The sequence below is a fragment of the Eurypyga helias genome, unplaced genomic scaffold (genome assembly GCF_000690775.1).
Source record: "Eurypyga helias isolate BGI_N326 unplaced genomic scaffold, ASM69077v1 scaffold603, whole genome shotgun sequence".
NCBI classification, from domain to species: Eukaryota; Metazoa; Chordata; class Aves; order Eurypygiformes; family Eurypygidae; genus Eurypyga; species Eurypyga helias.
In genome coordinates this window covers 172,826-196,534 of record NW_010241793.1, presented here as the reverse complement: position 1 = coordinate 196,534, position 23,709 = coordinate 172,826, and the positions used below count along the sequence as shown (strand labels likewise).

General features: G+C 39.0%; 1 protein-coding gene across 1 annotated transcript in view; it reads right to left on the bottom strand.

The window, feature by feature from the left end:
• CDH13 (cadherin 13) overlaps nucleotides 1-23,709 on the bottom strand; it is a gene marked incomplete at its 5' end in the record, with an annotated part of 267,510 nt that overhangs the window by 73,726 nt on the left and 170,075 nt on the right. The window contains one exon of the mRNA XM_010148860.1: nucleotides 12,720-12,860. Within this exon, the coding sequence (XP_010147162.1) occupies nucleotides 12,720-12,860 (141 nt within the window). The remainder of the gene's footprint in view (nucleotides 1-12,719; nucleotides 12,861-23,709) is intronic.

Here is a 23,709-nt window from a genome sequence, read left to right as displayed (position 1 = left end):
CAACACTGAATCAATTAATCAGGTACAGTGTTCCCTCTTTTCAACTGCTTGTTGTGTTATTTTCAAGTAGAGAAGAAAAAACAACCCAAATTTCATTTTTTTTAAAATCCATATTAGAAAAAGCGATTTTAAGACAATAAAACATCTGGTCCTCAGTTTAGGTAGGCAAACATCTGCGGGCCTGTGTGTCTATGTATATAGATATGCATATGCATAAAATCCAGATGTACGTTTCAGTCTAATCCTGCAGTCACATCTCCATGGTGCACTGTTTGGATGGGAGCCACAGCTTGGATACGGGCAGCTAAGAATAGAAATACTATAGATAAATCTTTTTCCTTGATATTATTTCAGCAAAAGACAACTGTTGGTTTAGTTTTAAGCTTATTTAGCAGGATTGATTGTTCTAATGTATCTTTTGAAAGTTTCTCACATAAGTCCTTAGATTTTTCAAACTTTTTTTGAACTAAAAGATTGATATCAACCCTTTAAACTTGTTGAGGACGGCAGCACTCTTCTTACCATCAGTCTTCTAAATGAAGAAAAATCATTGATCTAAGCACCTCTGACAGCACTACATAACGTATGGGCACTGCTGGCCTCAGTGACTGAAGGTGGTCAAAACAAATGAGCTGAGGAGGAGGAAATAAAGCATAAAAGAAAAAGATGAGATGATGTGTGGAAGCAGACGGTGATGGTACCCGATTTATAGAAGGCAGGCAAAAAGCGTAAGTGAACTTTTGCAAGTCATAAGCAAACACTCAGTTTAAGTAATGAAAACAGAAAGGTGGCTCCCAAGGGAAGCAGGCATTGAGGGTTCACGGGGGGACAGCATCAAGGAATGGAAAAAGGAAGGCCTTGCAGAAATAATACCAAAGGAGCAAAATCATGGGGAGAGAAAGTGGATCATGAGACAACAAAGGTCAGAAACATAGCTTTATATTAAATACTCGAAGAGTTGTCCTTGTAAAAAGACAGTGGAGAAAGTGACAAAAACACAATAGAGAGAAAGAGAACATCACACTCAGCAAAAAGGAGTCAATAGATACATCACTGAAATTAGTCTTGGTAGATCTGAAGCAGGAACTGGAAACGGGAGCAGAGAGGCATTTAGGGGACACTGGGTGTTCAGGCTCTGACAGTAAAATGATGGACTCAAGGCATTTGGAGAGGAAGATAAAAATAAAGTTAATTATTAAAATTCAAAGAAGGCTCCTTATAGGCTGTCACCTCAATAGTAGGCTTGAAAGAAAGAAAGACCAAAAGATAAGAGTTTTCTGTTTGGTTGGTTTGAGGGTTTTTATTCTGTTTTTAAAAAAGAGAATGATGATGCTGGCAGAAGGGATTTTGAAGGATGATGCAAAAAGACAGTAATAAACTTCAGCACCAGGCAAATTAAACATCAATAAGACTCGACAAGGAAGTAGCTGGAAGAAATCTTCCACAATATGCAGATAAGTGAACAAAACCATCTCTACAAAAGCTGCACCAAGCTAAGTAGAACAGGAGAATAGGAGTTAGAACACAACCTCAAAAGGACTGGTCATAGAGCAATAGTGTTGGAGGGAAACAAGTTTGGGCAACCAACTGGGATTCAGGGATTTTTCATAATGGGGTCAAAGTCTAGAATGGGAAAGGAAGGATAACATCAGTTCTCTGTGTACTGTTGGGATTATACTTTTTCTTGCAACATATGGACTGGGAACACAGGGGAAAACGTTTGTAAAAACAAATAAATATTAACTGACTGTTAGACAGCCGGCTAGAGAAAGGGCTACCCTTTAAGCAAATAAGCATCTGGGACTCCAAGGCAAACTAGTCCTGGAAATAAGCCAAAGTAGAAAGTACAAGGATATGAATAAATTACACTCCTGAACCATTTTCCTCAATAGAGACTATAACTGCAGAGTTCCACATAAATCCCCTAATCTGTCTTTTTCTTAAATGTATCAACACCGTTTTCATTCCAGCAAGTTCAAGAGACGATCAGCCCTATAGCATTTTATTGTTTTCCAAATGAGTCTTTTTCATAGGCACTTACTAACAATTTTACTTGAATAAATGTACAGCTTCTTTTAGCATGTTGATTTTTATCGGTTCACTATTTTAATGTTTCAGAGCAGAAGGAAAAAAGATATTTTGTCTAAATAATCCTGACATTTTGATTCGTATGCACAGATGGTTAGCAAATTTTGTAGTAGCCAAATCAGTTTTAGTGTTGCTGACAAAAATCTTAAAACTTCCCTTGTCAGTGAAGAAATTGATAAACTGATCACAAAACTCATTCCACTCTAGTGGAATGACCTAAGCAGCCATATAACTATTATTTTTGTATGAATATAATTCAGCTTTATAAATCCCTTCTGCTCATATAAACTGCAACTATGATACCAGCTCTCACATATTGTGTAATTACTATTAAATAGGGTTTTGTCTGGTGCAAATTGAATATGTTAAGATCTATAGTGTGTTATCTTGTTTAATTCTACTTTTAAAATAGAACTCCTACAGACGCTAGAGGCATATTAACAGTGTGGGTTTCTTAACTCATGGGATTAGAGTGGTATTTTGCTACACATCTAACAATTCCTCTATTTATTACGCCTCAAATCAGCTGTGCTCTGTCAGACAAGGAGATTTAGAGTTCTTGGCATTTCTGTTAATATTCCACATTCCACATGTGAGGAACTGTAACCCTTTATGTACATAAAATAGAAATCCCTCCAAGCCACAGCAAATTTTTGCTGGCTGCACCACAAAGGTAACACCTGGTCATCCGCTCCCCACTACCTGCCCACCAATTTACATACTGCTGAGGCTAATGAGATAATTTAGGAGCTGCTCTGCAATGAATACCATGTACAGAAAACACAGTGTTTCCCCACAGAACCTATGATTTCAGTCAACTGGATGTTACCAGCAAATGAGGTCTCCCAGTGCAGAACCCCAAAGTTAATTTGAGATAAGGGGATTGATGCATACTTCCTTATCTTGTTCTGAAAATAACTGTATGAACTTTCTTTGACATTTGGGTGTCTCCTGCCTGCACTCAGTGTTGAAGGTGAAAGACCCTGGACAGTTAATGAAGGACAACATGCTATAAACTACTCTAGGAGAAAAGTGAAATCAAAGGAAAGTCCCATGGAGCGCTCCAGGAGCACATTCAGGGGGGGAAAAATAATTCTCAGAGAAAAGATTCAAATTGTAAAATTTACGTTAAAATCAAAATCTCTAGAAAGCAGTCCTAATTTGATTTGAAGGCAACTGCAAAATTCCAGCTGGAAACAAGAAGTTTAATTGGAAAATCACATAGCTATTCCTAGCAATGATGGCTAATAATTATGTTTATACAGCGTCCCTGAATAAGTGGTCCAAGACTAGAGTCTGGAGATGTTACATTATCTTTGTTTAGCTTGTGCTTCTCTCAAGAGCCTTTGAGCATGCCTTCCTCTTTAATTTCTACTCTCCAGTTACTTACCCAAACATATTTGTGGTAGATGTAGTCAAAACTCTTACTATTACTGTTTGCTTTGTAATTCAGACCTTAAAATCTATGGTAAAGTTCACACTTCGTAGACCACATTGAGGAAGCATATTAACCTTCACTTCTTGTAGAAGAGAGCAATAAATTGTGGGTTTATGGCTTTTTTATTGCTTGCAGTGTTTGGATATTTGCTGTTAGCAGAAGCAGATGGAAGAAGTCTTCAGAGGATAGTCAGCACTGGAATGGTTTTGTGGTGAGAATTTACCAGCTGTAGTGAGAATTGCTGTTATTACCACTGAGTTGCTGCTGACCTTCCAAGCATAACCAAAGGGTTACAAAAGGCAAGGACTCACAGAACTTTGCACCTGGACTGCTCAGATCAGCTGACCATAACAAATCAAGGAAACTGAACAAAGGGCAGGAAAGGAACACAGGAAATAAGAAAAGAGAAAAGGACTGGCAAAAAATACGTTTACTCCGCAAGCTGACCCAGAGAGCAAGAATAGTGGGAAAAAAAATCAGATCTGGAGAAACAGTGAAGTGCCTTTGTGTTCCTCCCCAATTTCACACTGTTCGAATGATCATTCCTATTCATAGAACCTTTCCTCTACTTATACAAGTGTTTCTCAGCTGCTTTCAGCTTATAAAGCAGGCACTCTGTTGTTTTATGTACCACTGAAATGTGTTTATCTGGAGATTAAATAGACAACTTCATGTATTTCATGACCTTGGTGGAGAGAAACAAAGCAATGAATTCACCCCTCACAAGCAAAGATAAATGTGGACGTCTGCAGCCTACTGCTATGCAGTGTATCCAGCTCTAATTATGTGATAAGTGGATGGACTCGGTGTTAAACATGTTTTGCAAAAGTTCTTGAACAAAGTGCTTACACTGGTTATGCAGATAGCTTGCTCAAAGCCACATGAATACAAATTATTATGCACACAGTATGAATCTGGATGAGTACAAGCAACACTAGTCTTCCCAACTCTGTTTTCTGCTGAGCAGCCCTCTGTTTCAGCTGCGGCACTGAACAAGTGTGTGTGTTTTACTTTCTCTCTCTAAAATTATTCTTCCTCACTTGTGATGCTACAGCAGAATATTTGGTTTTAAGGTCACTGGTAATTCAATCCAGAGTGGTGCTGAGCACTTCTCATCACACGAGAAGCCTCAAACCAGCTCATTCTGATAAGGACTGACACCAAATATTGAAGAATAAAAAAATTTACAAAGAAAATAATTTCATTATCCAGATAGCCAGATTGTTTAAATAAGTCGTCCAGATGTCCTCAGTTTGGTACCACCACAACACAACTCAGAAATATTAACATTCTTCTTGATCACAGGCATTTTTCCAAGTTATTTAAGGTGATTAGGTTTAGAAGGTAGACAGACATTTGGGATCCTAATTGCACTGACAGTCACAGCAATCTATGCTCCTAAAACCAGCTTTTTAAGCTCCAGTGGGAATTTGATGTCTTTACACCTACTTTTTAAGTCCAATAACCTGTTCTTTTTTTATCTTTGATATCTAAAATTATTTCAGAAAAAGAGGTCTAAATGTCTATGTTCTTTAGATACTTAGATTCCTAAACTCATGAGAGCTAAGTAAACTCTGGATGCCTTGGACTTTAACATAACTGAGAGAGTGACCAATTATTAACCATGAAGAAATGGTACATTTAATTTACTGAAAATTTCAAATACTGTGTTCTTTTTGAAGTGAAAACATAATGCTCACCGTCTTCACTTAGAAAATGAAATATCACTATGTAGCTGCCTGTTTCCTTTCACACGTGTTTAATAAATAGCTTCTCATTTGACTAATGGACACTCTCCAATCTAAATTAATAGATAATTTGCAAACACACTAGTAGAAACACATACACATCTTTGCCTCGGCTTAAACATGAATGAACACGAGTCAGTTATGGGACAACTTGATAGACAATATATCCTGAATTGCAAAGTTATCTTCTTCATCCATGGTCCTGATTATACAAGAATCAAAAAGACTTTAAGGGCATAATCTGTCCTATGTATCTATGAGGATAACAGAAGATGTAATGATTTTAGGTTCTAGCAAAGGAAATTAAGATAAGGCTATGCAGAAACTGCCATTGTTAAGAATTGCGCAGGAGCAGACTGATGAGCCTTTTGATTTTTGATCTCTGGATGTTTTAAGAACAGGTGAGACAGATATCTTACAAGAATGACATAGGAGTAGTAATCCTGACTTGATCCCACTTCATGTTTTCCATGACAAGAGAAATTATCTTTGAATTCTGCCTTTCACCTGTGAGAAATATACGAGGTGATGTCTTTCCATTTGTGTTCAAGGCAGCTTTGGGCACCTGGAGCTTCAGATACCCGTCATGGTTTAACACCAGTCAGCAACCAAGCACCACACAGACGCTGGCTCACCTACCGAGAGATTCGGAAGGACACAAAGGTAAGAAAGCTCATGGGTTGAGACAAGAACAGCTATGTGATCAAAGTGAAATAATAATATTAATATGAATAATAACCAATTGTAATGAAAAGAAAAATAACAAAAAGATAGAGAGAAATTAAACCCAGGAAAAATGGGTGATGCAACTGCTCACCACTCACCACCTGATACCCAGCAAGTCCCCCAAGCAGCAATCGCTGCCCCTTGAATGGTACGTAATATCCTTTTGGCCAACCTGGGTCAGCAGTCCCAGCTGTGCTCCCTCCCAGCTTCTTGTGCACCTTCACACTGGCAGAGCATGGGAAGCTGAAAAGTCCTTGACTTAGGATGAGCACTGCTTAGCAACAACCAAAGCATCACTGTGTTTTCACATTATTCTCACGCTAAATCCAAAACACAGCACTGTACCAGCTGGTAGGATGAAAAGTTAATCTATCCCAGCCGAAACCAGGATAATATGTCAAGTCTGTTACTGAACTGCTACAAGAGTATGAAGAGAAATAAAGCTGAGTGAAAAGGTCAGTGAAAATATTTATCTAGTGTAGGGGGTTTCTGAAAGGTAAGGTGTGCTTCAGGAGCCTTGCTAGCTGTATTTACAGCTGTAGAAAAAAAGGAGAATGGCCAAAGAGCTCATCTCTGATGAACCTTAGCCATCATGAAGCTGGTTTTTATGCCAAAGTTTGTTAACAGCTGCAGAGGTTTTCTCCTGCTTTGTTGAGTTTCTGGATGCATTCTGCTTTCTCCGCATGTAAATTGTCTCTCAGTCCAAAAATCAGAGCCAAATAGAAATTCCAATATGCATTTCATTCATGCGATTTTTCTAAAATGTTTGTATCCATTCCACAAAACTATTTCTTGTGACAAAGCAGTCCTGGAGACAGTTTGCTCCAATTTGAACAGGCTGCTAAAATTTACTGGTTCCCATTACATTAAGGCCATAGTACAGCTCTATTTCTTAACTATTACTTCTCGTCTGTTCAGATCTGCTTATTGCTGCTCAAGCACCTCAGCTCAGCTGTCTGACCTTCCAAAACCCAGCATGAGAGAATGGTACGGGAAAAAGCCAACTCAGCTTGTTCTCTCCAGTGAACAGTGTGTTCTGCTCAGTTTTGCATGCAACTGTGGTCCTCACTAGTGATTTCTCCAAATCAGTTCTAAAGAGGGAGTTGCAGGGAAATCTACCAGCACATCGGATTGGACTTGATGATGTTAAAGGTCCTTTCCCACCTAAATAATTCAACCCACTGGCAAGACCCATAGAGAAAGGAATAAGATGACTTAGGACTCCCCAAAGGCAACATTTTCCCTGTAAGACAAGATATGAAGGACTGGGGTTGACATTCAGACCACAGAAGAAGGGGAGGTGAGATTTGTTGTTGGTTTTAGATGTGCAAACTGAATGGACAGATCTGGTCTGTCAGTAAAGGTATGCCTAGCACGGAAAAGCAAGATCATGTCTAAGAGAGAAATTTTTGTAAAACAAGTATGGAAAATAGAGCCAGAAGAAACCTTAAAAGTGCTTCTAGGTCAGTATATGGTCCTCAGTATGATTTAGCCAATACCAGGAATCAAGACTGGGACTCTCAAAGCTACAAGTGTGTTTCTCGGCAGCCTGAGCTGAAAAATAAATCTCTCCAGATGGTACTCTGAAAGTCTCATATCCTCTTCGAACCACGAGCAGACGGAGACACATATTGTACTCCAGGGGCTGTTTTACCCCAGTGGGTAGGACAGCTGAATCAGAAGACAGTGCTGGAAGTCGTCATAAATCATGGTGACAAGCAACCTATTCACTTACAGGTCTCTACAGGAACTGATGAATCATTTATTAAAGCACACATTAGTCATTTATTACTCTTTTATAAACCATTTATCAGTAGGTGTTCAAAATGTGAGCAAATCATATTTTACACTTAAGACTCACAGCACTAGTATATCTCAAATTCCACCCTGGTGATGTTTTGTTACATTACACAAATTTTATTCTGTTCACACACAACCACCTTTATTTAAATGGAAAATTAATTTCTAAGATTATATATTCTTAAAATATATTTTTTCCTTAAACTAGGAAAAATATTTCCCCAAATCTTAGTCTCCTGATGTGACAGAATTCTTTCTAATTTACATTGCTTTGTCCCAGAAGAGGATGGAAGTGGCAGAAAGAGGAATTGCCTCAAGAATGACACTGTCCCCTGGCCAAAAGCAGGCTCTCTATGAGCAAGTGAAAGCACTCTGACAAGTCCCACTTGGATGTGCTGCTGTCCCAAACCTGTGGTGAAGGTCAGATGGGAGAACTAGGTGGATGGTGGCAAAATCATCCCCTTGACTCACATCACTGCATTCCTCTCTCAAGCGCTTGATGCATTTCCTAAGACAATATAACCAATTTTAAGGAAAAAATAAAATATTACTAAAGCAATGGGAGCTTCTTCCTTGGGAACAGGTACTTTATAAATTCAGGACGGAAGCCAGAAGAGGGGGCCAATATCTCAGTGGAATCATATTTTTGAGCATATACTCTGCAATCAGTAATAGTATTGGATGAGAAGTAAGATTTGTTGTACTGTATTTTTAGAGGAGAAAGGATAGACAGAAAGAGGTGAAATCCATATTGTTGTCAGGTTGAAACAATATTTTTTCCAGCACTTGTCCTTAGGGCATATCTGGGCAGAACCACGCCTACAGAACAGACACAAGAGAATTATCTGCCAGCATGTGGCTCCCAGCAGATGCTACATTGCTAGTTTTTTTATCACACTTCAACCACACTGACATTAAATGTAGACTAAAATCACTGTTTTGCAGGCATACAACACTGCAGTGATCTGTCACCAATTGTTAAAGTGACACAAGAAAATAATTCTCAATTTTCTTAACGTGCTACGTATAAAAACAATACTCAGCACCATTAGCATTCACTCGGTCTAACTCATTCCCGCACAGTTTGAACATCCTGCAGGAAACAAACCAGGTATCAGATTTTCCAGAACGATCAATTCCCACTTCTTGCTTTGCTTCATTTCTTACTTTCACATCAGTAATCCCTTGCTGCTAAACAATAGTTGAGCCTAAGCCCTTAACTTGCCGGAAAGGAAACAAAATTGCTCTTTGTGATACAAAATACACATAATATTTAGTAATAATTCACAAAATTGATTTAAAAATGTTCTCATATTGTAGAAATAGAGTTGTACATTTTAAAAGCTTTATGAAAAAAGATGCCACCAACTTTACAAGCATCTCTGTTTCCACTCTCTGTAATTTAAAACTGGCACAATATCCTAGCCATTGCGACCTTTTAAAAGGTAGACCTTGCTACCTCACCTGGGATTTTTGGAAGAGCTCTTAAAACACTGCTCTTTCAGGCATTAAAGACAAAATTATTTAAACCCCTGGAGGGAGCAGGCTACTGTTTGCACATCTGAATGGAATTTTGCACTGCTCAGAGCCCATTATGAACCATAAGGGTAAGTATATACGTGAAAATGAACAAGGCAGATATTTTGGAGGTGTGTAAAGTGACGGGGCAGCAACAAAATAATTAACTGGGCTGAATCCCACAAAGCAGTGTCTCATAGATTAACCAGTCAAAGCACCTCACACATATAAATAACCTCAAGGGTTTAAACTATTCCTCTGAAATTAACGGAAATGCCGTGTTGGATCACAGCCAGATTTCTCAGCTTCATCTGTGATTATGTGCTGACACACCATCAATGAATTTTTCCCTAAGCACAAAGGTCACAACTGCATGAGAATGTCATGGGTGTGGTATGCAGGGGACTGAAATAGCAGATGGAAGAACAGATTCCCTAAACAAATACCCCCTTCTTCCAGCAGCATCTACATAACCCAATAGGTGTTACTACAAAACTGTGTAGAGCAAGAAAAGGCATTTAGACCTTTCTGAAAACATCAAAGAAGGCCTGTTAATGGGTAGTTGGAATAGTTTTGTAAGGACCTGACCTCCAAGGAATAAATATAGTAAATAGTGAGTATACAAAAGTGTATTGTTGCTTAGGGGTAGATCCATAAACTTGTTTCCAGGGGGGAAAAAAGAGGAAGAGATTGGTCAAGTGTCAAAAGATCTCATCTACAATGGACAGAGTCATGCTCCCGCATGGCTGAGATTGCCTTGAACTCAAAGAAATACCTGTTAACACATACCCGACTCCTTGGAAATACAAATATATAGAAATATAGAAATGTTCACCTTTGGAGAAAGCTATGAAAAAATCATTAAACTTCTGTCTTGGCATTAATATTGCTGAAATCATACATATCTTTAGGACATATATAACAATGCCTTCTACATTCTACAAAACACCATTCAGTGCAGAGTCTGGGGTACCCAGTGTGGTACTTAGAGTAACCAGACTTGTGAACAAATCCCTCTCTCATAGCTTCATTGCCTTTCAATGTGTCAGATCAAGAATTAATTTGGCCCCTGTGTTTACAGATGAAGAGAGCGCATTGAAAACTCGGCTTAATCAACAGCATATGACAAAGGCAGAGCTATTTTAGGTACAAATCACACTATCAGAAGAAAACACAGGCCAGTAAATAAGCTTTTGTTTTACAAAAGGGAAAAAGGCACTGAGAGAAAGTATCTTTAAAGAGAAGGAGGACAGCTGGGAAAACATGTCAATACCATAAGAACCCAACCCGAAAGCAGACAGTCTCAAAGTAAATAGAAGATGCACTGAAATCAACCCTTCAGATTTACTGAATGTGAGCTTTCTACATCAAAAGTTATCTTATAGAACATGTCTTTTTCTTTCAAGACTTCTTCAAATCAATAGTATTGCAGCATGTGGAATGTGACTGCTATTAAAATACAGTGACAAAGTACTTGAAGCAGTAAGCCAAATAAAGTGGCATTAGCGCTATTAATAGACACTCTCCTTCCTCTTACAATGCTTATTTTAAATAGAGCATGTGTTTCTGAAGGGGCCTGCCACCATACAGCTAAAGACCAATTTTTATTGTCTTATTCGTGGAATAAAAATATTACTTAGCAAGGCAGAGGGAAGATTTCTGAGGTCATTAACACCTCTAAATAGCGAAAGTTTCAAAACCATGCCACAATGTATTAAACCCCCCCCAGATATCTCTATAAGAAAATCTGTATATCATAGGAAGTGCGAGAAAAATGAATAAGACTGGACTTTTCAAAGAAAGCTACATAGTGCTGTCCCTCCACACTTGCTATTTTATTTCAAGGGTACGGACTACCCTTTAATATCACTGACTAAATGAATTGGTAAACATTTCTGAACTTCCACAGAAACTGTCGAACAGTACCTTTAGGGCTAAGCAGGCACCAAAGTTTTTTAACATGCTTGCCCAAATTACCAGAAGGAAGACTATTAAGTAAATCAAGAAATATTCTTATAAGAAGATTGCTTCAAAAGAAGAAATCTCAAAGTTTGGGAATTCAGTAGGTAGGACTATGAATGACATGAACCATTATCAATATTAATATAATTACTTTCTATTTCTAAATACACCATGTTATCATTGTTATATTCCAGAGGACTAAAAAAATACATTATTTTAAATATATTTTAAATCTTGATTGTCAGGAAAAAGCTTTCAAGCATTAAAAGTCTGATGTAAACAGTAATTCTAAGGGAATTAATAGTTTGATCACAGTATCCTAGTTATCACCTATGTACTTGGAAAGGTTTGGATCAGGCTCTCCATAGCACCTTTAGGTGACTGAAATGCCCTTGCCAAAGCTTTTACTTCAGTAAAATCTGTTTTCAAACTGCTAAATTTAGGCCAGGGAAAATAAAAAGAAGATAGAAACATACCTTAAGGAGAAAACCAAGCCTTTTATAGCAACAGGCTTTTCTTTTCTTCTAACACTACCTTAGAATCAGCATCCCTCATGCTTACTTCTCACCTTTTGGGAATATTCCTTAAAATCTGCAGAGCCTCAGGAAACTTTTACAGCAAAATCCAAACCAGTTGTTATTAGATAAAACTTGACACCATCTAATTCTCTCCAGGGACCAGAGGCCAAAAAAACAACCAACCAAAAAAAAAAAAAATCAGACTAATAATAAATGTAGGGGAAGGAAGGGGTCAGTGTGCGAAGGGCAGGAAATCTGGTAGATGTTTTGCCTGAAACCAGAAATGTCATAGTACTGTGTGCTGATTTTAGCACACTATTACACTCCCCTGCAGGCAGTGAATGTCTTTTGTTTGAGGCTTTTTTTCCAGACTTTTCAACATTCTTCAGTGGAATTTAACTTGCAGGGAAAAAAAATCTTTCCTTGCAAATTTGACCTGTAGGTTGAATTTAAAGCTTTTAAGACTAAAGCTTCTGTTACAGAACTCTCAAAACTAGCCGCCTCACAGGTGAAATACTGGAGGTAGGACAAAACATGTTGCTTTCATGCATGTTCCTGACCATTAACACCCCAAGCTAGAACACAGGCAGAAGGGAATTCTCTATTTTCCACCATAGGAACAGAAGGAGAAAGTTACCACTATGGCAAACTTATTTAACATGTTTTCATCTTTCTAGCCAGCCTCTGAAAATTAACTCTTGACATAGATTTTTAACTTGTAGTTGCATTTTGTTTTGGAAATCATTCATACAAATCTATTAATGTAAAAGAAAAAAAGAGCAGGTCCAGGAAAGTCTGTCACACTGAGCTACAAAGATTTCTTTAATTATTTTCTTCCACTAAGGAACATTTTTATATTTAGAAACAAGCTAATTACAATTACATGCACCATTCTGTAGAACACAGATGGCAAACTCTTACCTCCTTCTTGGTAAATTCTGGTGGATGATCATTCTTGTCATCGATAAGAATAGTGGCAGTTGCTGTACCAGTGAGTCCCACATCAAGACCACCCATATCCTTAGCTTCTATAACTAGCTCGTATTTTGGGGTTTCCATAGTCTGAAAAAATAACAGCAAATGAAAGGTTAAAAAACCCAAACTGAATACCCACATCAGATTACATACCACTTTTAATTCACATTAAAATAATAAAATATAAAAAACCTAAAACTTACTTTAGCCTGATAAAACAGCATAGAAACAAATCTGCTATCACATTGTTTTACCAAAACAGCCCAGCTTTTCATGAGCTTCAGTTGCTGCAATGGAAACCTTATGTGGAATACAGGTGAATATTGGTAAACAGTACATAATCTATCTATTTAAGGAGATTGGGAAAGAGAAAAGAAGTGAAAATATACCTGCTCTTTAAGAATAAGCACTCATTTCAGTGTACTAATATTTAGCAGCTTGCTTCATCAGTGCTATGATGGGTACATCATTAAATACTAATGCCACAATCTACATAGAAATTCACTTTATTTTATTAAATCGTATTCATTCTGTTTATTACCATTTAGAATGGCAATCTAAGTTTGCTTCACTGTAAGAAGCAAGAAAGCAGTTTCTAAAATGGGCAACGACTTCCAGTTATTGTACAAAGCAAATGTGTATAGTAACATTAAGAATTTACATCTATAATATCTGATTCCTATGTCATGGCTACTTATCTGACTGACTACCTAATTGTAGAATCAGAGAGCCTAGATCCATAGCAAAAGCCATCCTTAATTTCCTTCCTCCAGAAGACAGTCATAACTCAGAAAAATCCCCTGTAGCCACTATCCTGCAATGGGAATGTTACAGCATTTCTAATTCATCTCTCTCGCATCAGGCATGAAGGCATACCTCTCTGTAAGCTGGACAGTGGGGTAGTAATACATCCCACCAAAGGGAGCCGTTCTCAACATCAGAACCTGCTCCCATGGAACTCACAGAGAATTTTGACATGGATTTCACTGGAGACAATACTGGGCACCTAATTAAAATGAATATTTCCCCATTTGTATGGCTGCCTTATATGGAACCATCTGCCCGAAGACCATATGCGCTGCATTATCAATGGAGATCACAGATGGGAGAGTGCTGCAGTCACCTTTAAAACTACATGTAGGAATATAACGTGTGCTCGGGAATGTTTTTTCAAACCTTCCTTGAAAAATAAGTCTGGATCTCAGGGGCAAAACAGCATAATGATGCCAGAAAGGGTGGCTAAGGCACCACTGAGAGAGGGCTTTTGTAACCTCAGACCAGCCCCATGAGCCAGCTTGGTTACATGAGCCAAGGCTACACATCTTTGACATCACTCATCCAGTGTCCTTCATCTAACACTTTTCCAGGGAATTAACATGCAGGGAGACAAGTGGTGCGAAACTCCGTATAGCAACACAATAATCTCTGTTTACCACCCATACACTGCCTTATAAAGCAGAATTCAGGGAAGCTGAAGTAGGGTTTATCCCATAACAGAGAACACAGAATCACGGAATGGTTTGGGATGGAAGGGACTTTAAAGTCCATCCAGTTCCAACCCCCCTGCCATGGGCAGGGACACCTTCCACCAGACCAGGTTGCGCAAAGCCCCATCCCACCTGACCTTGAATATTTTCAAGGTTGGAGCATCTACCACCTCTGGGCAACCTGTGCCAGTGCCTCACCACCCTCATTGTAAAAAATTTCTTCCTCGTATCTAGTCTGAATTTCCCTTCTTTTAGTCCCGTTACCCCTTGTCGTGTCACTCCCTGCCCTTGTAAAAAGCCCTCCCCCAGCTTTCTTGTAGCACCCCCCTACCCAGCACTGGAAGGGGCTTTAAGGTCTCCCTGGAGCTTTCTTTCTCCAGGCTGAACCCCCTAACTCATCCAGCCTGTCCCCACAGCAGAGGGGCGCCAGCCCTCAGAGCATCTCCATGGCCTCCTCTTGACTCTCTCCAACAGGTCTGTGTCCTTCTGATGTTGGGGGCTCCAGAACTGGACACACAGCAGCAGGTGAGGTCTCACCAGAGCTGAGAAGAGCAGAGTGCGCACATGACCGGCTCATGTCCAGCATTTTGTCCCCCAGTACCCCCAAATCCTTCTCCTCGGGGCTGCTCCCAATCCATTTATCCCTCTGCCTGTATCTCACTATTTAAAATTTTAAAAGACTTATTTCTCGTCTCTATCTTAACAACACAACCTCTTGGACAACACAATCTTCTCTGTAGCTGTGATTTGAAAACATTCATTCAATAGTGCTTTTTGCATTATGAATTTTCCTGGGTACACCACAACTCCCTTGTTGGAGCATGTGTAAGAAGGAGATCCCAATTCCTTAGCACTTATATACTGAACCACTTTTAGCCCACGAGAGCAGCAACAATATGAGTTGCTCACCAGACCAGCTATTATCAAGGAACATCTTTTCATGTAAAATCATTGAGTCAAGTCAGAAGATATGTTTACTTCTAAAAACATATGGACTACTAGAAAATCAGATGCCACTGCCACTTAAGGGATCCTAAGAAATATATTTTCTTAAGTCTTACATCATTATTGCATAAAATTCATCTCAGAAGTCAGCAAACCCAGAACAGGATTTTGATTTATAACATCATATAAACATACGCAAAGAAATATTACTGACATGTCTCCAAGACAAATTTAGATTAGAGTGGAACAAAATTTACAGTTTTCATTTTTTTTTTTTTTTTTTAATGTTTTCAATGTAATAGAACTTGAATGAAGCTTCTCTCCCCATTCCTGGATGCAACTTTTTCATTATTTTGATTGGGAAGTTGTTATTATTGTATGGAAAACTTGCAGAGCCATTTATCACTTCATGTTTATAAGCCTCTTTGCTCAGAAATAAGTCCATTTTTACTCACAAATTGGCCTTTTTTCCTTTGAAAACTGTTCCATTTTCTATTGAAAGCAAGCCCATTTATGCTAGAAATTGTGTCTACTGCAGCAGAAATTTCTGTGACAGGAGTCCAATGTTTAAGCTTGCAACGGAATGTGAAAAACATTGAATTTTGAGTAGCATTTCATATCATTATGAATACTTCACACTTTCCTGCTATGCAGCACTTGCTACATCTAGTTCTGTCACCAAATATTTGCTTTGCTAGAGAAAGCAACTTCTAACAGATCCAAAACCGAGAGCAGAGGCATGTTCCCATCAGATGCTCTCTTTACACTAGGAGACTGCATGTAAAGGACTTTTTAGCATTTCCCGTACTAGCCCAGTCAATTCAGGCACTAGTAGCAATTATTTGGATCTGCATGTTTTATCACACTACTGGCAAATCCTGGGGGACAAGAGTGGGGATCTGTGGGCAGAGCATGACTCCCTGTGCTCTTACTAACCCCCTTCCTCAGCTGATGACACTGCAGAGGGCCGGGGTCTGTGCAGGGGGCATCCCCCGCAGTGCAAGCTCTCATGGAAAATACTCATCTTTTCCCTCTCCACAGGGCTCAGCCTCTTATCCCAGTGGGGTCTCTCCCTGAACTTGCTCCCATCTTGTGAGAAATGAGTGGTCCTGGAAGAGGACAGCAGAGTGGAAAAGCAGCTTGCCTTCGCTTTCTCCATCCCTGCTATGCTGTGCGCATTAGGGATAAAGGCAGCACCCAGTATTGGCAGCATGTTGAGACGCCCCAGTCACTCAGACTGTTGTCCCACCATGCCTGTCCCTAAACACAGACTCCCTGCTTCCCGCCGCAGTGACCTTGCCCCTGAAGCACACTCTTGCAAAACCAATCCAATTAATACAATTTGGATAGTGCGATGTTAGCAATATAAATATGTAACAGCTCTCAACAAAGTGGATCTACAGCTAAAAAGGATAATAGATTATTTTAACAAATGAACATTAAGTCGCTCTTTGTGTGGCTTATTATTGCTCCACTGTGACTTTGCGGAGTGTAACACTGTTGAGAGAGTTTGTATAATTACAGCAGGAGAACCATTCCCTTCCCCATCAATTTTCACTCCAGTCATTTAGCCACGGCAGGGGTGACACTGGCAAATTGTGTGGCTTGAGTGCTTTTCTCTGAAGGTCCACCCACTGCCACTCTCGCCCGTGTTAACATTCCTATCAGATTTCACTCCTGCTGCCCTGACATAACGGATTCAGCACGGGTAAGCAACAAGAGGCCGGAAAGGCACTGTTCAGATTTCAAATTCCTGACAAAGCCAGCAGGATCCAATCACAACAGAGGGAAATAAACATTTCAGTGCAAATACATGCAGGTGGAACAAACCAAGTGACTACTTTTCAGCAGTGCTGAATGAAACCAGATAATGACGGCTTGCTGCTGAGTCTTACTCTCCTAATATTTTTTCCAGATACAATAAAAAAAAATAGCAGTGTCTTAAGAGAAGCAAGCCATGGCTAGTATTTCACACCACCAGCAGTAACAGGCCAAGTCCTGGAATGGGCTACCACTTGAAGGCTGAGGCATTCATGTGCCATTTAAATTCAGCTGGAATTTACAGCAGCTCCAGTACAATAGGACCAAAAATGTAAGATGGAAAAAAGTGGAATTACTTGCAGGATTACAAGAAAGGTTTAAGACCCTTAGGTGACCACTGACATTTTCAAACGTGTCTAAGTCCTGAATTTCCAGTTACGGACATGGACTCTCAGAGCCTCGGTATTGCTAAAACAACAAATCCCCTCTGTAACTTCAGATGTCCAAAGCTTTTAGAAGTGTGCCCACTGTATCTCCCCTTGTTTATTTATATACTGAGGAAGTCAATGTTTTTACTGACACCTGTCTTTTTTCTATCTACCTTTAGACATTAAGAGTCTGCTTTATTGGAGCATCGCTGCCATGGAGTCAAAGGAGAGAAGCCATTTCTGAATTTGTCTGCACTGATGATCACAGGAACTCTGTGCTCCCCAGTGCATGTGCCTTGGGGCATGGCTAAAGCTGGTTCTTAACGGCTTGATAAAGATCACAAAAAGTAGCAACAAAGTGAGGAACCGAAATCACATTCTGGCACCACATTAAAGGAGCATATCCTAGGAGTGCGTGATTAATTGTTTATCTAGATTCGATGGCTCCCGTAACTCTGCCTTTGGTTGTGGGAGGAGGTAGGAAAAAAATCTAGTTCTGCTCAACTTCTGAAGTTCAAAAATTGTGGTTGGATTTTTTTATTTTAATATAAACAAAGGATGTGTAAGTAGTGCAGGTTCATCAGAAAGAAAAGCATGAGAAAACTCTTGTAACAAAGACCTCTTTTTGCCATTGAAACCCGAAGCAGTTAGGAGTAAATCTAATCTATAAAGTTGGTATATAGATCACACATGTATGAAAAGCACTTCATTCTGGCTGAAAATTGAAATCCTGGTCACTGTTAGAGTCAGTCTAACATTGTGACTGTTAGAGTCAGTCACAAGGTACTTTGGGAAACCTATTTATTGAAATAATGCTTGCTGTTCTTCCAATATAGCTATCTAGTTATTTTTGGGAGATAATATATTTTCTGGAAGGACACACTATGGGGTATTTGTAAATCTATTTGCAATGCTGAAACTAAACTGAGAAGAATTTGGATCAAGGCTTAATCTTCTTTGTAACATGTGAAGATGGACTGGGTTCAGAATTTTAGGCTACTTCAGTCTTTTATTTAATCTGCAATTCAAATATGTTTGAACAGGAGTCAAATGCATTTTCTTGTAGATATTCACAATACCTTTTTTACTACCAGTATTTAAACTATATGTAGGGGGGTCGAAAATAATCTTTCTGGCAAACATAATTTTTCCCTTTTGTATTTATTCACAACATCAGCCTGCTATCCAATCAGTATATTTTGCATTTTCATTTTTAGTGAATTTTAGGATTCTCCTAAAGCCTTCATGCTGTGAATCCCCATCTCACATCAGCACACAGCTAAAAACTGCCGATAGGCACCAAAGTCTGGAAAACTTTCAATTAAAACAGGTTAGGTATCAAGAAGTACTTCTTCCCGGAGAGGGTGGGGAGGCACTGGAACATGTTGCCCAGAGAAGCTGGGGATGTCCCACCCCTGGAATTGTTCAAGGCCAGACTGGATGAGGCTTGGAGCAACCTGGTCTAGTGGAAGGGGTCCCTGGCCATGGCAGGAGGTGGGACTGGGTGGTCTTAAAGGTCCCTTCCAACCCAAACCATTCTATGATTCCATGATTCTAACTACAGGACTCTAGAAACCATCTCGTCAGGGTTTCCTCCTGACTGGGTGTCCCCCATGCAGTGTCTTTAGCTTGGTCTACATCCAGTGCTCTCCAGCCATTGTCACACCCTTATGAACTGCACGCCTAGAAAAGGGTACACAGTATTGCAACGCCCAGCCCTTCATTTGGTGCTTCAGTGCTGCATCTAAAACAAATGAGAACAAAAATTCCCGAATTCACATAATGTACGCAGTTGCTAAGACCAAAGCAAACACCATACATCAAAACTCTTGTAACGGTTTTAAGTATCCTTTCAGGCTGTCTTAATATTTGTTACCAATAGAGAGGTTTTTTTTACTGTTTCATGGATATTAGTATTTTCTGTAATAATGCAACAATGCCTCAACACTTCTATTCATAATTCTGTTTATAAACTCTGTATTCATGCATAATACTGTATCAGTAGTGTGCTACCATATCATAGTTGTTACTAACGCCTTTACAATATGCTAGCCTGAAAGAAAAATTCTTAGGATTTAAATAATTTCAGTTCATGCCAAATAAATGCGTGTGTTCATTTAAGATGATAATTGCATATAGTATGTACTGAATACGTCCAATTAAGACAGAATCAATGTTCTTGTTGAGTAACAATATCAACATTGAATCTAACATTGTTCCAGAGTATGCCGTCAGGATTTTGACAAATGTAGAATAAAAAAAGGAGCAATGTGACCATTAACAGCTCTAACAGATATAATGCTTTTACAATTATATCATCAGCATTTATTTTAAATGCCAATTGGTGCTTCGTAAAAAAGGCAATATACAGAGAGGCTTTGCATTCATAGCTTGAATTAGGGTTTGATGAATTTAAAAACCCAAACAATTTTGTAACCTAAATCCTCTATAGCTCACCAATTTCCAATTTTTTATAGCATAAAGGAAGGTCTGCAGCTTAATCACTGTAATAATGTACTTCTGTTATGAAGAAAATCGATATCTATTTACTACCCACAGGACACACATAGTTCATAGGTAGATCTGGAAGCAAAAGGAAAACTAAGTTTTCTCCTTCAGCAGTTGCTGTTGAAAAGGAAAGAAATTGCTCCGTAGTGCTTGATACAAGTAGGTTTCCTGGCCAGAGATATTTGTTTTGCCATCAAGAGAAAAATCTGTAACTATTGAATACACAGGATGTGTAGAATCAATTCTTGATAATGCTGATAGAACTGTAAGGTTGATATACATGGTTATGCTTGTTATATTTTACATGGAAACACAGGAATTGTGTGTTTCCAATATTTTGTGTAAAATTACCAGTTTTGACTATTAAGCAAATTAGGATTTAGAGTTGCCATTCAATTCAATTTAGAGTTGCCATTGAATTCATATCATGTTGGAGATGGGTGCCAACCAGGATGGGATGACAAGCTTTCCTTTGAGAAATATTAGAAATCTGCAGAAAAACACTGATTACTGCTCGCTCACTCACTGTACAAACATGGGCATCTCGGCTCCTATGGACAAGCATGGCTTGGGAGAGAAACATTTTCTGTCTGTTGTACTAGAAGTACAAAGTACTATAATTTTGAATAGCAATGGAGAAGAAGAATCACAATGCCCCAAGGAAAATACTTGCTGTCAAAGGTCATTAAATCATACTTTTTTTAAAGACATAAGCTATATTTCAGCTTGCTTTCTGGACCAACGTATGTAATTTTTTTTTTTTTCCAGAATAAAAATTCAGTTGTTCCTCATAATTAAACAGTACTGCAGAAACCTTTCATTCCAGTGTGAAAGCATCAATTATTATGTAATTTCTCTTGCTGATTTTAGACCATTTAATCACTCTATTATTATTATATACTCCGAGGTGTCAGGAATACAACTACCACGCTCATCTCCCCTAAACCTTCTGTCAACAGCAAACAATAGCTATAGTGAGCTTCTACTGCCCAGAACTAGGTCTGAATAAAGAAGAGAGAACAACATTATAGTCTATATGCAACTATAGACCCTGATATATGCAAACATTCCCTTTGCATTTACATGTCACTACGACTGTCATGACTGCTTGTGATGACAAGATTGTCCTGAATTTAAAGCACATGTATAATCAGATTGCTAGATGCGAGTTCCTCCCAGCTCTGTGTTACATGGTAATCCAACATGCTCCCTCAAAGCTGGCTGGAGTCTGCACACCCTTCCTGCTGGCACAAACACACCCTTCAGGAGATGAAGAATGTAGTTGGGAGGGAAGCGGGTTTGGAAGCTAAGGCAGCCGTAAGCTTCTTCTGGAGTTGTTACACACGAACAACTCCATGAAGGCTACAGCATCCTTTCCATTAGCCATAATTCTCCACAGCTCTGACTTTTCACAAAGTGAGATGCTGCCCTGACACACCTCTCGTGTGTTGCATATTCCTAATGTTGCCATCTCCCCTTTCACACTGCTCACACCAAAAAGAACACTCCATCCTTTTTGTACATGAAACACCTAGTATTCTGCTAGCCTGATTCTTTGACACAATACAAAGCCATGGCATTACACCAGTCCCTTACTGACTGTGTGCCTACCAGCGTTTACATTCCGATTTTTTGATGTTGGATAGAAAACACTATATGTTTTCCACATTAACTAACTGCACCCAGATAAAAACCATTGATAGTGTGGGTTGCAAATAGCTTCCCTGATGCTTAACAATTTCCAAGCCTTAGGATATTGAACACTGTGACAATGCTAATAAGCAAAACCTTCCAAGGACTTTTCATTAAAATCAGAACACATGATCAGAAATGTTACCAGTCTGATAGGTGTAGGAGCCACCATTCTGCCCAGTACTGATTAACACACTTGTAAGGGAATATTCAAACTCCCATGCATTCTGCTGATTATGCTTAATTATTTTTACAAAGGCAACAGTTTGAACAGAACACATCAAAAGAGCTTTGTCTCAGAATAAATAAGTCTCTCTGCACACCCCTCTGCACGCGGGAAGGAAAGGTTCAGTTCTGTCTGAACAAGGCATTGAACCTGGCTGTCTCAACTGCTTCGGAAAGTACCCAACCTCAAGTCACCCATCAGGAGCACTCAAGAACTCCCTTACGGATTACAGATATTTATTTCAACAAAGCTTTTTTCCAAATCATTATGTTTCTGTAACAAATCTTCATTTTGACAAATCGATATATTTCCATAAATACTGTTCTCCTATAATAGCCAATCAGCTCTATTTGCAGTGTTAATTATATATTTCATTTTAACAGTCACAATCTGCAATTCAAATAATCTGCAGACCAAAGGATATTTGCTGAAAAAATGTTCAAATAATTTTCAGTCATTAACATATTAGAGCTGTACAATCTGTTTGCAGACAATTTGTGAAGAGAAGGAAGGGCAAAGTTGTTTTAATAAATTATTAGTTGCAAATTACTGAATCATTCTTAGTCCCTGCCGTATGTAGAAATGAGTCTATTTAAATCCAGAAACATAAAAGGAGAGACAGGTTTCTCCAACACGGTAACCTACCATGGTTATCAGTAGAGACAGGTTTTCAAATATCTCTATATTAAAATACCACGGCCAAGAGAATTCCCTAAGTATACGAAGGGTGTAAAGGTCACATAATAAGGATCAGCACACAGAGATGAGTGAAGGTGTTCTGCTGCAACTTAACGAGAGGAAAAATCATGAACAACCCCCAGCGTATTCAAGCTTGAAAAGATCCTCAGCCTGGCATAAATCAGCACAGCTCCACTGACTTTAAAGGGGCTACCCACGTTTATTTACACATTTATTACGCTATAACTCACCATGTTTATGAATGAACATGCATATATACTTTCATGCCACAATAGAAAATGCTTGTGTCTCTTGTTAAACTGGCAGGGTCCCATAGATTTGCATTTAAAACAAGGCAGAACTGAGTGCAAGAGGCTGCCTTCCAAATCATCATGTCATCAAAAGCAAAAGGTCAAAGGTCCCAAATGCACACTTTGAAAAAAAGTCCCCAAATTCTTCAAAACAGAAGGATGAAGGCAAGATTTCCTGCCTTGTTGCAGCTATAATCACATTAGAATTGGTGAAATCTTGTTCATCAGTAATCGCAAGAGGGTGTCTGTGCCTGTGTTTGTGCAACACAGACTCAGGAAACTAATGAGAAGTTCCAGGCATTTAACCCATTGAGGGGGGATCGATCCATGGTATAAATATTTCATGCAACTGCAATAACATGCAGGTGGTCAGTACCCCCCTCTCTTTAGTGGAAACAAATTGCTTTCCTAAATTGTGTGGACAGTAGCCAATGTCAGTTATTGGTGATCTCACTGATAAATACACATTAGAACTGCAGCCCTGAAAGACGGGAATCCTTGCCTGAGCAAAGAAACAAAGGGCTCTGTCAAGCACATTTCTCAGTGCTTCAATTTGCTCTTCCTTGAGTCTGCACCAGGCTCAAGAAGCCCTGAAGTGTTTCCTGCAGGCTTCGGAGGTGGATACTGAACACTACCAAAAGATTAATACTTCCTTTTATAAAAGTCTGTCCCAGAAAAGGCATCTCGAAAGTAAGGGAATTAAAAAAAAAAAAAGTGCTGGAGTTTTATCTACTTAAGGTGCCAAGAAGTGGGTTGGAACAAGGCAGAGGTAAAACTTGAAGCAGTTCAACCTATGCTTAGTCCCATCACCTCTATTTCCTCACAAACTCAGCTCTGAACCAAACAAACAACCAGTGACATAGCTTAAATCCTGGACACCATTTATATCAGGTCCTCAGC